Here is a 16,237-nt window from a genome sequence, read left to right as displayed (position 1 = left end):
ATCACTTGCCACAATGAGGAAGCTGAAGGAGTCTATTGATTTCCTTGTTAAGCAGAGAGATACTATAGAAAAAAACACCAAAATAGACTAGTTGTGCACTTGTCCAATTTTGTGGAGAAGGATTATTATCAACAGTATTGTTTCATAAAATAGCAAGGAGAAATGGAGTGAAAATCAAATTTTCTAAAAGCTTGATGAAAATAAATCTAGCAGATGTACCTCCTTGAAAATGAGAGATAAGACTGAAAGGACAACAGACAAATAAAATATAAAAAAGATCTGTAAAGATTTTTATAACAAGCCCTTTTCTCCATCAATTACAGTGGAGCCACCATATTTGGACTGTAACATCATAAGCTTCATGAAATGGCAATAAAGAAAAGAAAAATGAGAAGAATGGCTGGACTAGACCCCAAGTATACAGACAGGAGATCTGTGCTGAAGATGACATAATTTTGAGGTTGTTAGGTAATGATTCTAAAAGTATTTAAAAGGGGAGAATAGCAAAAAATAAAATTTTAATTTATTTTATTATCACCTAAAAATGATTGACAGAAGATTAATAACTCCTGAACCATTTTGCCTCTTTTGTCATCTTTATAGTTTTTGGAGAATGCATGTACACTAAGAGAATCCTTGATGAAGAATTGAGAAGTGAATAGGTAGGCTTTCATAAGTGATATTCTATGGCAGAGAACATTTTTGTATTGTGACACTTTAACTGAGAGTCGTAAAGAATACAACTTTTTGTTTATTTCTTACTGACTGCATTGACTGCAAAAATGCACTTGATTTGATGCAGAGAAACTCCATCTTAAAGACTCTCTCCAAAAATAAATGTCTTTCAGGCATTTATCAAAATCATATAAGATTCCTTAAAGTATCTAAGATCAGAAATGATTTTATTTGATAACCTACTAGTTATTAATATAAAGCAAGGCATAAAACAGGGAGATAGTACTCACGAAAGGTATCTACCACTGTCATGGACAGAGTCCAATTGGAAAAGGGATTCCCTTTGAATCACATTGAATTAAGTATACCTTGAAGTGCCTCCTCAAGGAGATTCATAGTGATTCTTTAAAGAAGTTAGTGTTGGGGCAGCCAGGTGGTGTAATGAATAGAGCATGGGTCCTGGAGTCAGGAGGACCTAAGTTCAAATCTGGCCTCAGACAGTTAATTACCTAGCTGTGTGACCTTGGGCAAGTCACTTAATCCCATTGCCTTGCAAAAACAAACAAAAGAACAAGAAGTCAATGTGTCTGTGTACATAAGAAGAATTGTCTGTTACCAAATTGCCTTTGGGAAATTGCATACTAGTACAGAGATAAAGGATAAGGAAGGCATCTAGGTGATTAGAGTATCAGGCATGACATCATAAAGACTCATCTTCCTGAATTCAAATCTGGCCTCAGATACTTACTAGATGTGGACTCTGGCCAAGTCACTAACCATTTCAGTATAGGAAGCAGTCTTCCAAGACAAGAAGATCCATGTCTCACATATATTGACTCTGCAAGTACATTAACTTCTCAGGGCTCTAAGATACTCTCCATAAGTTATAGAGAAGGGGTCACCATATGTTTATAGAGGGAATTTGCTCTGCCAAGAATTTCTTATATGAGTGAAATCACAGGTCCAAGACCTATCCTTATCCTTTTAATAATCTCAACTTTCTCCAAGAAGCAAAAATCTTATAAATAATAGTATTCTTCCAATGATTCTGTATGACTGCAAATCTTGTGATGCCTCTGTCTCCAAAGAATTACAGCTAAGAGTCACCCAAAGGGCAATGGAGAGGTATATGGTAGGTCTGGGCTGGCTGTGATACATTATAAATGAAGACTTGAAAGGTCTTTTAAAAAGAAATTGGGTGAAAGACAATCATCAGAAAAAATGTCTGATTGATAACAAAGAACCAGCCATATGGCAAAAAACAGGATAAATAATGAACAGGTCAAGTGCTCCACTGGTACCCTTGAAACATCAAGAGATCTTGAAGAAAGAACCAATCGAAAACAATGGACCAACTTCTTTTGGAGTATTTATTGAGCTAGGGGTCATATGGATTGAGGAGACACTATGGGTGTCTGTCTGCAGTGTTGGGTGGAATCCACAGATCTTCTGAGATCACAGATCCATCAAAGTGTCAAAACATTTTATGGCCTTTGTCCTCTTTGTCTTCAAGAATCTTTACCCAATTACAGTCTTTGAATGTGCCTTAATCTCCCAAAGGATTGAAAGAAACAAGACATTTTCCAGTTGAAATGATGAAGCTTCTGCCAGTGATTTTCTTCACTCCTAAAAATTAAATTGAACCAATTATCCAAGACATTTTTACATTCTAGTGTATTCTTTTGTAAAGATCCTGATGTCTCAGAGAAGTCTCATAGGTGGTTTGTCTTTTAATCTTAATTAGACTTTCAAACATCTACCTTTGAAGGTCCCCTGGCAATCCCCATTTCTTACCTCCACCTGGAGCATCTCATGATGTGAAATAAGCAAAAATATCCCCTCATATCTAGGTGTAGGCAAGGTAGATAGCCTCCTAGGGCATAAATAATTTTTGGGGGGACAATGAAAATCATTTTTTAAATTTTTTATAGGAGCATCTAGGTGGCACAGTGAATAGAGCATTGGCCCTGGAGTCAGGAGGACCTGGGTTCAAATGTGACCCTAGACACTTAATAATTACCTAGCTGTGTAACCTTGGGCAAGTCCCACTTCCTTGTTAAAAAAATTTATAAATTTGTATGTCGTTGTTAGCGAAAGAAAAATCCTACTCTTAGAAGCATGTTGCTATTTATTTTGTATCAAGTCAAGTTAAAGGAGTTATAATGAAAGTTCAGCGTCTCCAGTATAGATTAAACCCAAAAGATACAGTTTTTCAAACCCTGGGCCCACATACATCTTGCCTTGTTCCTCCTAGATCACCACTATTGCCCCCACTTGAGGAATAACTCTACATATGAGACCATACTATAAAAATTTAAGATCACTAAAACTTAATTTTGCCTTTAGCCAACTTTCACACAATAGCGTAAGACCTTAAGTGTTTATGGTATTCTAAGATGGCAGTCCTTTTTTGTCTAATGTTTAAATATTCATATGAGCCATCAAAAGCATTTCACATTATCCTTGACACAAGTATTGAATCCTGAATTAATCTTCCTATACCTGAGTTCCTCATTTGCAGAATGAAAAAATTGAACTAGATAGGCTTTCAGGTCTTTCTAATTCTAAATCTATTATCCTATACCACAGTTCTCTTCATTTGCTAGAGAAGTGAATCATTTTTTCAAGTTCATACATTAAAATTAGGTTATAAATTTTGCTTCTTATTCCTTTTAAAAGATATCTTCTTGAGGCAGCTAGGTGGTGCAGTGGATAGAGCACCAGGCCTGGAGTCAGGATGATCTGAATTCAAATATGATCTCAAGACACAATATTTACCTAACTGTATGGGGTAAGTCACATAAACCCCATTGCCTTAAATAAATAAAATTAGGGGAAAAAAAGATGCTTCCTTGAAAACTAAGCCTGATTTTTTATTTACTTAGAGACATTAAATCCTACCTTTCTTCCATCTTTGAAGGAAGAATGAAGACTGAAAACAGTGTCTTGGGAGTAGGAGAAATTGAGGATGGTGACTTAGCAGTAAATCCAATTCATGTTCATGTCATGGTATCACTTCTCTGATGTACTGGATTTCTTCAACAATGAAGGACAAACATTATTATTATTCATAAAAGTATAGTGACTATATGGAGATGAGCAACAAAGGGAAAGCATTAAGGATGATCTGAAAAGGCTAATGTAGTAGGTACAATATTGTTTAGTTTGTACTGAAAAAAAGTCATGGAAGTCAGGTTAAGTGCTCATAACAGTAATAGGAATATTAGGAGGAGAAAGGGCTGGAATGGAAAAGTAATGACTTCAGTTTTGGTCTTGTTTGAGTTTGTTACCTACGGGATATCTAGTTTGAGATGTCCAATAAGAGGTCAAATGTCCTAGAACAGAGTGCTACAATTTACTTCCTTCCTAGATGGAATTTAGAACCAGCCTTCTTTGTGTGTAATTTTGTTTTGTTTTGTTTTCAAGAGACTTTCTACCTGTCGTTGAACTTGGAAAGTAATATAAAACTAGAAAGCAAACCTAGAATTTTGGAGAGGGAACAGGATCCTTGAGGACATTGAATGTGTCAGATTACAAGAAGAGGCTACTTGGAAATAGGGAAGGGTATTTGCCTGCACATACTATGATCTCTCAGACACTATGCTAAGCAATATGATATGATCACATTTGATCCTTACAACCCTGGGAAGTATGTACTATTATTATTCCCATTTTACAGTTGAGTAAATTGAGGGAGACAGGGCTTAAGTGACTTGCCCGGGGACATACAGTTGTAAGCGGTTGAAACCATATCCAAACTCTGATCTTCCTGACTCCAAGTCCAAGAACTGTCTTTTGTCTCTTTTTTCTATCCCACCAACCCCTGAGGGTTTAGGACAGTGCCTGAGGGTACACAGTAGGCACTTAATGCTTGCTGACTGGTTGACTATCCATTGTGCCTCCTAGCTGAATGATCTAGTATATCTCTAATGCTAACTATGATGTTGGTAAAAACTTGGGTTCAGATCCTTCCTCTGACTCTAGTTGTATTGCCAAGAATAAGCCACTTCAAACTCCCTAACCTTCAGCTTACTCTTCTCAAAATAAGGATATTAATGCCTGCATCATCTATCATACTCAACTACTGTGACACTAAAGGAACTAATTCATGTAAAGAACTTCATAAATATTAAGCTTTAAAATGTTATGTAAAAGTCAGTCATCCTCATGGCTCAGTCTCCTGTTCCTGTGTATTCATTTCTCAATTACCTATGATAATGAAGGGGGACTATAGGGTAGAGCTGAAATAATAGATAAAGCAATATTATATTTATCTTTATAATAAATGACATGAAATTTTTAAAATTTCTCTCCCATATTATGATTTTGTTCCATGTTGTGTCAGTTTTAATCTATTCTTGAATTACCTTGCATTCCCAAAGCTTATACCAGCTAATGGTGAGAAAAGCAATCCAAAAGTAGATAGTGTGAAATAAAAGAATTCCTGTTATGAATATTCCATACTTGACCTGGCTAATATCTTCTCTTCTCCTCCAAACCTTTGTATAGAATTTCCTGTGTTGTACAGGGATTTAAATGTGTTACTGCATCATCCTCTGAACATTATTGATCTCTTGGTTCTCAATCTTCAAATGTTTAGTTTTTCTCCAGGTATTTTAAGTTCTTTTTTTTTTTTTGGTTTTTACAAATGGGGTTAAGTGACTTGCCCAAGGTCACACAGCTAAGTAAGTATTAAGCTGAGGTCAAATTAGAACTCAGGTCCTCCTGACTCCAGGACCAGCTCTATCCACTGAGCGACTTAGCTGCCCTGGTATTTTAAATTCTTGCAGCCAAAGAGTTTCTTTGTTTTGTTTTTTGAAAGAATAATTAATCAGAAAAAATTTGCCTCAAATGGTTTCCCCATTGTTATTTTGTGTGATTTGTCAAATAATTTTATCTCTCTGTAAATTGGGAGATTAATGAATTAAAGTTTGATTAAGTTCTTTGAGTTTTCCATTTAAAAACATCTCTAGGCATTAAAAAAAAAAAACATCACCAGGCATTATTTTACACTTTTTTTCTGCTTTGGAAGAAACTGAACACTTTTTCCCCTTCCCCAGGTACACTGTGATGTCGGGGACACCTGAGAAAATTTTAGAGCATTTCCTAGAAACAGTACGCCTTGAGCAACCCTTAAATGAAGCAACAGGTATGTGTTTTCATAATTAGATATCTCTTTTAAAAATGTTTATACTATAAACAAGATGGGCCCTTTAAGACTGACTGGAATATCAGGAGTGGGTGGAATTGTAGAGAACTCTCTCTCTTGCTTCTCCAGTACCTTCTTCACTTACTCACTCCTTATCCCAGTGAGACTTTTAGATTACTTAGATTTAACAATGCATGTGAGGGGTTGCAGTATACAATTTAAGAAGAGTTACTCTAATCAGTATGGATTCTCAGACAGCTTCAGAGTGTTGGTAATATAATGGAATGGATCAGGTGCCCGTGTATGATGCAGAGGTTTGAGAACAGATGAAAATTCTCTCAAAACTGAACTAACAGTTCAAAATTAGGAAGTTTTACTTTCTCTTCATTACCAATTTACCAAATGGCTCTGTTCAAACTATTTAATCTTTTTAAGTGTTTGTGTCAAGAGGAGTTTGCTTCTTAGAGACATGGCATAATGAGAATTTGGAGTCTGAATAGGTACCTGTGTTTGTTCATCTTACTATTTGAGTAAACTTGAACAAATTATTTAACTTCTTGGAAACTTAATTTTCTCATCGGTGATTTGAAGGAGTTAAAGTAAATAATTTCTCAGGTCCTCTCCAGATCTATGATCCTATGAGATCCTATTTGTTTCAAAGGACATTAAATCCTGTGGATAAAAGTTACTGCTAAATATAATAGACTTATTACAAAGCTCTTTATGGTTCCAAAGCACATTTTTTAGGTTGTTGTTTTTTTTTTTTGCAAGGCAATGGGGTTAAAAGTCGCTTGCCCAAGACCACACAGCTAGGTAATTATTAAGTGTCTGAGGCTGGATTTGAACTCAGGTATTCCTGACTCCAGGTCAGTGCTCTATCCACTACGCCACCTAGAAACCCCTCAAAGCACATTTTCACAACTAAATTCCCAACATACTTGCAGGATGACCTATTGTTATTGTTAAACTGATCAAAACATCTTTGCCACTTCTTATTTCCCTCTCCAATTCCATTTTCAAATTTTGTAGGTGAATGTTCTGACACTCCACTCATACAAGTTAAGGAGGGAGTAATGGGACAGAAATGGCATATCTGCTGGACCCCAGACCATAACTAAATTATCAGAGATGTGTAGGTTAATATTTCAGAATTTTGTGATTTCTTCTGAGTATTTTCCCTAATGACTGACTATTGCTGAGAATCCAACCTCCTCTGTAACTTTACAACATGTTTTTTGGAAGTAGCTCTGAAAAATATATTATCCTAAAACACAACCTGAGGCTGAATTTTATTAATCTGATACTTGTGCAGCCTATATATTACTAAGCCTCAACTCAGAGCCTTTTCAGAATGATAAGAACTGTTCTAGCTTATGAAATATTGACATAACTTTTGAGAATAATTTAGAGTGATCTCCATATCAGTGGCAGATATTGGAGTGGGTAGGATATTAGTGGCATTTTAGTTACATATCCATAAAAGGCTCTAATTTGGTCTCTATATGTATATGTATTTGATGTGTATGTATATGTATTTGTGTATACACATATACTAAGAAGATTTGTATGCATTCATAAAAACACATATGAATACATATGTGGGTATATGTGTGTGTGCATGTAAACATACAAACATGTGTGTGTGTCTAAGGGGGGCAATGCAGCTAGGTGGCACAATATAAATTGTTGGACTTGGGAATCACTGTGACCTGAGTACTAATCCTGTCATACTTACTTACTGGATATTTGATCCTGGACAAGTTACTTAACTTTTCTCTAGCTCAGCTTCCTCATCAATAAGAACAGATATAATAACACTTGCTACCTCCCAAGGTTATTGTGAGGATCCAGTGAGATAAAGGTAAAGCATTTGTAAATTTTTAATTGCTATATAAATGTGAGCTTTTATTCTTAGCTATTATTTATGTTTATTTGATTGTTTCATGGGGTTAATGGTTATGTCTATGTCTCTCAGTTTGATACAAGACACAGACCTCTGCATAAACAGAATATTGACTGAAAAGAAAACTGTTTATATTGGCAAGTCCCTTATCTAAGAAGAGATCTGTAAACTTTTAACTGTCTATGAAAATTTCCTCTCCTTTTACGGTCTCCTCTGAAGGGACTGTTCTTTTAAGGAAACAGTTTTACTGGCTTTTCAAAAGCAAAAAGTAGAAGTCAGAAATCTGTCTATTCTGTGACAGTTACACAGATCATTAGCCCTGACTCTGACCAAAGAAAAGATACAGAATGTTCTCATTACATTAGTTTTCTGATTCAGTCCTTCCAAAGTGAGACCATACTACATGAAGTACAGTTGCCCTAATTTAGCATTTCAATATCCTTTTCTGGGAAGGCTCTGGTATTAGGCCAGTTAAACAGTCTAGGAAAAGTTATACACCTGTTTTTCCTAAAAGAAACACCTGTATATACAAATAAATGTCCAAAATGCACCAAAGAACTAGGATAAGTAGTAGACCAGAATGACATTCTATTCATTAAGTCAGTCATCATGCAATTATTAAGTGCCTACTTTATACCAAACAATCCCCAAGTAATGTGACAAATGAAAGTGAGCCTTTTTTGTTGTAATTTGCCATTTTTAAAATTTGTGCCAATATTCATTTATCACATTATTGTCATATTTTAAATCTGTGTCAGATCTGAGAAAGAGTACCATTATATTCCATTCACACAAAATAAGTCTATTTACTTACCAAACAATAATTTGAATACATAAAAATAATGATAATATCAAATTTGAGCTTTACCTTTTTTCTGCTTCCCTTTTTTGCTTTTCTGATATTGCCTAGATATACACAAGGAAAAATTATTTATTCATCATTTCATTTTTGGCCTAGATTAGGTAGTAGAAATTGTGGATTTTGTACAATTATTCATTACTGAAAATTGTATTGAATAATATAGAGATTCAATACATGTTTGATTGATTTCCTGATGCTTTTATATATTTTCTCAGTGATCCCATTATATCCCATGGATTCAATTATCATCTCTCTATATAGGAAGTATCAAAAGACTTAATGCAATTTGAAGTTCTGATAGCCTAAACTACACACTCTCTCATTCATAATTACAAGTATGCATATGTATATGCAAATGTGTATATATATATATATAATACCCTCATGTATATATATTTATATATATATATATATATATATATTTCTCCTAAGACAGTACAGAGAAATAATTTTTTTCCAACTTAGAAAAGTTCTATTTGTCAAAGTCAGAGCTACTCTTACTGAGATGAAAATAATTCCAAAATCTGATCTTTTTCTTGGATTCTGGACACATGTTTCTATTCTAAGATTTTTGGGATTTGATGAAGCATGCAGCAAGCTTTCTTGATATGTTGGAAAAATAATAATCATTAGTAAGCTGATTTTATACTCATTAAGCAATGGCCAAACCATTTTGATGAATGAAATAAAGCAATTTAGACAACTAACCTCATCAGCATCACATAAGATTATACATTTCCACATTGAGGAGACCTTAGAGGTCATCTAGTCTAATCTGCTCCCTTTACAGATGAGAAAATTAGTCTAGAGAGGCTAAATGACTCATCCATTGTCAAAGAGCTATTAAATTGCAAAGGTAGGCTGGAATAATTTTTTTGTATTATCCAATTGGTATTACTATTGAATTTTTAATATCTTCTCCTGGCAAGATATTGGTTTGTCATAGCCTTTATTCCATGGTACACATAGGACTCCAAAATTAGCATTTCCTTTGAGGACACATATTACTTTTGATATGCTTGCTTTTGATTTCTTCAAGCATTTTTTGTATATTTGCTGCTATTCAGATCACATTTATTTGCCCTGGAGGTTGTAAATGATATGAATTATTTGTATGTTGCTTTCCATAGGTACTCCATTTCTGAAGTGCCATACCTCAATTAATATACTGTATTTTCTAAAAAGATGTAAAATGATGTAAAATTATAGAGAGAAAACATGAAATTATAGATAGTTTAAGAGTTAGAGGGGGTGTTGAATTTTGTTTCCAAATCAAATTATTTGTTTTAAATTTCATTTTAGAAGTGACAAATGAAATTTCTCACTCTTTGCCAAAAAATAATCACACAGGGAATTTGAACCCAGATCCTCTGACTCTAAATCTAGAACTTTTCCCACTATACTACATTGCTTCCCCAATTCTTGGGCATCAAATATTTAGGTTTCTAAATATTTACCAACTCACAAAAATTGAGAGGTTAAAAAGTGATCAGTATTTAAGAAAAAAGGATGGTAAAGAAAAGGAATAATATATTACAGGCATTTCAGATTTAGTATATCCAAGATGTAATTACTCATTTTCTTCTCAACACTGTTTTGTTCAAACTTGTGAATAAGGGGATAGGAAAGAACATTAAATCAGTTGTAGAAAGACAGGTTCACTAATGCACTACTGGTAGGGCAATGAATTGTTACAATTATTCTGGAAAGCCACTTGGAATTATGGAAAAGAAGTTACTAAAATAACCATAGTCTGATTCAGAAATCTCACTAGCAGAGATAAATCTTCAGGAAACTTCATGGCAAAAATAAAGATCCCCTATATGCCAAAATATAAAATTATAGCAGAGGTTTTTGTACTAGCAAATACTTGAAAATAAAGTAGATAACCTTATTTTGAAAAATGGATTGTTGATGATGATGATGATGACAACAACAATGCTGATTGGCTGGTTTTCAAAGTGCCTTACAAAAATATTATGTGATTTATCTTCATATCAACCTTGAGAGGTTTCTTCTTATTGTTCAGGCATTACAGTCATGTCCAGCTCTTCATGATCCCATTTAAGCTTTTTTTTTTTTTTTGGAAAAGAAACTGGAGTAATTTGCCATTTCTTTTTCCAGTCCATTTTAAAGATGGCAAACTGAGGCAAACAGGACTTGCTTGGTCCAAATTTGAACTCACAAATGTGAGTCTTACTGACTCCAGGCCCAGCACTCTCTAAGCAACCTATGAAATATGGGGTATTCTATTATTATCCTCATTTCACATATTAGTAAGCCAAGATTAAGTGACTTGCTCAGGGTCAAATTGCTAATAAAATATCTGAGACGATTTAGACATAGATCTTCCTGATTTCAAGTTCATCACTTTATCCACTGAACCTACTGTACTATAAAAAAAATGGTACATATGATAACTACAGAAAAGCATAGGAAGACTTACATGAACAGATGCAAATTGAAGTAAGCAGAGTCAAGGAAACAGTGCACACAAGAATTACAATAATGTGATTAGAAAGACTAACAATAAAATTTATACTGAAGGCTGATATACTAAATGACATAATAAACTGACAGCTTATAATGACTGAGCTTGGACCCAAAGAACAGATATGAGAATGTATCTCCTTTTTTTCTTGCAAAGCTGGAGGATGAGTATGGGACACTGCATATGATATTGGACTTAAGTGATGTCTTAATTTTACTAAGGTATACGTTCCTTTCTTTTATTTGTTCTTATAAAAGATAGCTTTCTGCAAGGAGGGTAGGGAAAGAATATATTGGGAAATTTAAGTGAAATAAAAGCTAAGCATATCAATATAAAGAGGCTGCTTGATGATATAGTGTTAGATTTAGGGACTTGGAATCCAAAAGACCTGAGTTCAAAATCTGCCTCAGATCTTTATTAGCTATGGAACCCTATGCAAGTCACTTAATGTTTGGCTTTCTTAGATTCCTCCATTTTGGGGCATAATAACAGTCTACCTCCCAAGACTATTGGGAGAATCAAATGAGTTATCATATGCAAATCTCTTTGTAAACCTTAAATACTAGCTATTACCATTTTTGTTTAGGTTTTTATTTGCAAGGCAATGGGGTTAAGTGGCTTGCCCAAGGCCACACAGCTAGGTAATTATTAAGTGTCTGAGGTCAAATTTGAACTCAGGTATTCCTGACTACAGGCTGGTGCTCTATCTACTGCACCACCTAGTAGCCCCAGCTATTACCATTTTGGGTGCAGCTGGATGATGCAGTATATAGAGTACTTGGTCTGGAATCAGGAAATCACATCTTTGCGAGTTCAAATCTGATCTCAGACACTTACTAACTGCTTGATTCTAAGCAAATCACTTAACTCTGTTTGTCTCCATTTCCTCTTTTGTAAAATGAGCTGAAGAAAATGGCAAATCACTCCACTATCTTTGCCAAGAAAATCCTTAAATGAGATCATGAAAGAGTTGGATATAACTGAATAATAGTGAAGCTTATCATTATTATTTTTATTAGAAACAAATAATTAATAACTGCTAAAAACAGAAGGCACTCTCTAAATCCAGTTTCTTAGGTATATTATAAAGCACTTCAGAGTTGTAACATCCATTACTATCATTTACTTTTCTGAAATATTTGTGAAATGAGGTGCCTTATTATTTACTACTTTAATTTCTTCAGGCAAGCTTCGCCTTTATAGTTTATTCATTGAAGTAACTTTTCTCTTATGGAGGGAAGTTGGGAAGAGTTGGGCAATAAGGCATTCTAGGGCAGCTATAGGGAACAGTGTCAGGCTTGCAACCCTTGTTTCTGGGTTCCTCAGGTCCTTTGTTTGTTTGTTCATTTATTCATCCATTCATTCAGCAATGGTTTCTTGAGTTTTTGATATATATAAGGTCCAGATCAAAGCAAAAGGTCTAGGGACTGCTTCCTCAAGATCTATGCTGTGTTTTTGAACTGAGAGTCTTTCCATCTCCCAGGCCTACCCATGAGGTGTGAAAACTACATCCAAAATATATTTCTTAGAAACATTGGAATGGGAGCTGCAGATTACTGAGTATTTCTTGACCAAGGATTTTTACAGGAACTTAATTCTTCTATTTTACTCTTGTTTTTCCCTTCCAGATTCAGTTTTAAATGACTTCATCATGATGCACTGTGTTTTTATGCCCAATTCTCAGCTTTGCCCAGCCCTGGTGGCCCAATATCCTTTTATTATGAAAAGTCACTCCCTATCTTTCACAGAAAAGATTCACATCATCATCATCATCATCATGATACCCTCTAATCATCCTCTGGTAAGTCATGGCCTCAGGCTGGGGTCTGTATTGTAAGCTTACACCAAAATCCAGGGTATTTCCCCCCAACACAGAACTTTGGAGCCACCTACAATTACCCTAACCATCATCTCCCAATTCATCTATACTGATTTCAAGAAAAATACTGATGATAATCACATTGGGTTAGAAAACATATGTGGGCTTCGATCTGTATAGCATAGTACCTGACTCAAATTCTTGTTAACTGATTGACTTGACTGTACAGGTAGAGGAAGAACCAGTGGTCCTTAATAAAATGACTCCATTGATGCTTCAAAAGACTATCCATTAACCTGTTTTATACATAATGAAATGTAGTTAATAGCCATGAATGCACAGGAGTAAAATCCTGAAGAAAGTGTATGACTGAGTTAGGGATAGATGTTGAGAGAGAAAGGAGAGAGAGAGATGGAGACAGACAGAGAGACAGAAAGGGAGAGAGACCGGAAACAGAGAAAGAGAAAAAAAAAGAAAGGAGAGAGAGAGAAGAGGAGGAAGAGGAGAGGGAATATATTAGGGGCAGTTTTCTAAATCAGTTCTGTGATAAAAGACTGCAACCACATCATCTCTTGGAATCCCTTCTAGTGATAGAATGATAACTCTTGGATTCTTACAGAAAAGTAATACTACTGCTAATTCCTGACATGCTCAGATTGCAAGATCTAGAAAAACAAAACCACCAGTGTACTATTTTTCTTGTCCTCTTATTTGAGTTGTCTAACATTGGAGAGAGGGGTCATATCAATTAGGCCATGGATCCTGGATCCATAGGTGTATTGAAGTTTATCAAAATCTCTGCCTCCCAGAAATATTTATCAACTGCCTTGTCTTTTCAATAAACATTTTTCATTCTTAAATTAATTTTAAAAGAATTGTATATTTTAATAATGAAACTATTGTTTCTCCTAGAAGACAACTTGAAAATAATTTTTGTTTCATGCAATTGCTTAGGGTTCTTTAGTGGAGTTGACTGAGATGATGATAATAACAGGCCCAGCATTGAAATATGAAAGGGGTAATTCACCACTAGCAGTCATAGAATTTTGAAATTAAAAGCAAGTTGACTTTGGGTAGCAAAATGTGTTGAAGAAGAGAGAATGGCTTTCACTGATATTCCTTCCCTTGCTCCAAAGCAGTCCAATCACTGTTGACATGCAATTTTTTCTTTTTTTATTACAATTAATCTGCCTGATGCTCATTTTCCTGCATACCCATAATTCTCATTGAAATCAGCAGAATGCATGAGGGTGAGAGATTTGAGCTGAATATGTTACTCAGTGGGAGCTGCAAGAGTGAGATTTGAGTGTTTATTTGTCTGGGAAACTATCTTTCCAAATAATGACAGCTTAATGAGACTTACATATATAATATGGTCTTTCTGGCTCATATTCAATTTTTTTCTGAGACAAATGGACAATTCCATGCTCACACTGTTCTATTTTAACTGTACACATAGGAGTCATTATTAGACTTGGGGTTGTAGAGAAGACTAAAAGAACACCTTTGAGAATAAGCATTTCCCTTACCAGAGTTGGCTCGTAATGTATAAACATGAACCAAAGGAAAACACAATCAAACTATGTGCAAGGAGGAATATAGGAAAAGCATTTTTTCCACTTTTTTAACCCCCCAAACTCCAAAACTCAAACTTAGATATTTTGTCATTTTAAAATTTGTTTCTTCTCTTGCTTTTGCATCTCTCTTAAAACATAAATACCTACTGGGTGGGTATCAAATGCACTTTAAGTACAATGCCATACCTATATAGGCACTTAATAAAGATTTTGTAGTGGAAAAAAATTAGAAAAAAATCTAGAAATGTGAACAATATAATCAAAAATAAACCCTAAATTATGATTGTTATAACCTAGGAGTTAAATCTGTACCACCCCACACTCACCCCTTTTTTCCTTGATCTTTATAGAATCCTTAGATCTCTGATATGTTAAGGTCTGGCATCAGAGGTGATAAAATTAACTGAGAAATGGGATTTAGACAACATGATACTGGAGAAGTTGTCTAAGCCCCAAGTGATCCTTGTAAAAGACCCCAGTGCAAGTGTTTTGTAGGACTGAAGAGAATGTTCATGAACAGAACAACAGCAATTCTTATGGTCCAGTACTAGCCCCTCCTCACCCCCAACACCTTTGCTAACTGGATCTTGATTTCATTTCAGACCATTTTCTTGCATTCTACCAATCTTTGCATCCCCTTTCTCTCCTTCCAAAAAATTCCCTGACTTCTAGGTTCAACTAGAAAGATGCTTCAAATTATTTCTTGCTCCTCCTAGATTAACTCACACCTGGAAATGTGTGCATTCAATAAGTGCACTGATTTCATGTTCTTTCCAGTGATTGTGTCACATAAGACCTTCCCCTTCTTTCTCTAGGCATTCTCAAGCAGGCTCCACTGCCCACGAAGTTAATTTGGTGATGATGTGGTATAAATGGAGCATTGAATGAGGAACAGAGAGGAGTGTCCTGAAGAGACTGACTTGACTATTTCACTATTCCCTATTGAGGGGAGGGGACTAGTGGTAAATTGAAGGGGTTAAAGACCTAGTACCGATTGCTACCAATGCCATGATTGTCAGAATCTTACTTCAGGGTGTCAAGTAGTAGTGGTACAGCTGTCTTTAGAGATAGACATTTGTTTCTATGATGACAATATAAGAATCCGATGGACAAAGAAAAGTTCACCTTCCAAACCCCTAGCATGGCAGAACTTGGTCTTTCCTGGCCCTATGGACATGGCCTCTCATGAATTTGGAGGAATTATCCAATTTCTAATTTGTAAATCAGTAGCAATAGATTGTGTGAGGTTAAGCAGCTAAGTAAACCTCATTATACCTCCATTTTTGATCTGTGAGATAAAGATAATAGAGTGGATTTTACCCACTATAAAATGACTTGCAATCTCAACTCTTCCTAATGTCTAACAACCCTTCATCTCTCTGACTTTCTTTAGTCTTTAAGGCATTTACTTGAAAATTTATCTTTTCTTCTGAACCCACTTTTCCCCCATTTAATTACACACACACACACACACACACACACACACACACACAAAACATTGAAGCAGATAACTTGGTTTCCTATCTCATCAACCGGAATGCACATGAATACATCCCACTATTCATACAACCTGATTAACATCATTATCCTCTATCTATTACTTCATATTTATATGTACTTAATTCAACAAATACTTATTAAATACTCTATGATAAGTACTGGGACTACAAAGTCAAAAATGAAACACATCTCATCAGAAATTATTTAGCTAGTTCTTATCTAGTCCATCTCTCTCATTTTACAGTTGAGAAAAACTGAGAT

The 16,237-nt window shown here is 35.1% G+C and overlaps 1 protein-coding gene across 8 annotated transcripts in view; it reads left to right on the top strand.

The window, feature by feature from the left end:
• RAPGEF4 (Rap guanine nucleotide exchange factor 4) overlaps positions 1-16,237 on the top strand; it is a 351,048-nt gene that overhangs the window by 262,657 nt on the left and 72,154 nt on the right. For 5 of the 8 annotated variants that reach the window (XM_074215698.1, XM_074215699.1, XM_074215697.1 and 2 more), the window contains 2 exons: positions 5,736-5,824; positions 12,709-12,881. In XM_074215698.1, coding sequence (XP_074071799.1) covers positions 5,736-5,824; positions 12,709-12,881 — 262 coding nt within the window. The remainder of the gene's footprint in view (positions 1-5,735; positions 5,825-12,708; positions 12,882-16,237) is intronic. The other 3 variants (XM_074215700.1, XM_074215702.1, XM_074215701.1) reach the window with 1 other exon arrangement.

This window comes from Macrotis lagotis, chromosome 1 (genome assembly GCF_037893015.1).
Source record: "Macrotis lagotis isolate mMagLag1 chromosome 1, bilby.v1.9.chrom.fasta, whole genome shotgun sequence".
NCBI classification, from domain to species: domain Eukaryota; kingdom Metazoa; phylum Chordata; class Mammalia; order Peramelemorphia; family Peramelidae; genus Macrotis; species Macrotis lagotis.
The sequence above is the reverse complement of the archived record's forward strand: the minus strand, read 5'-3'. Positions and strand labels throughout refer to the sequence as shown.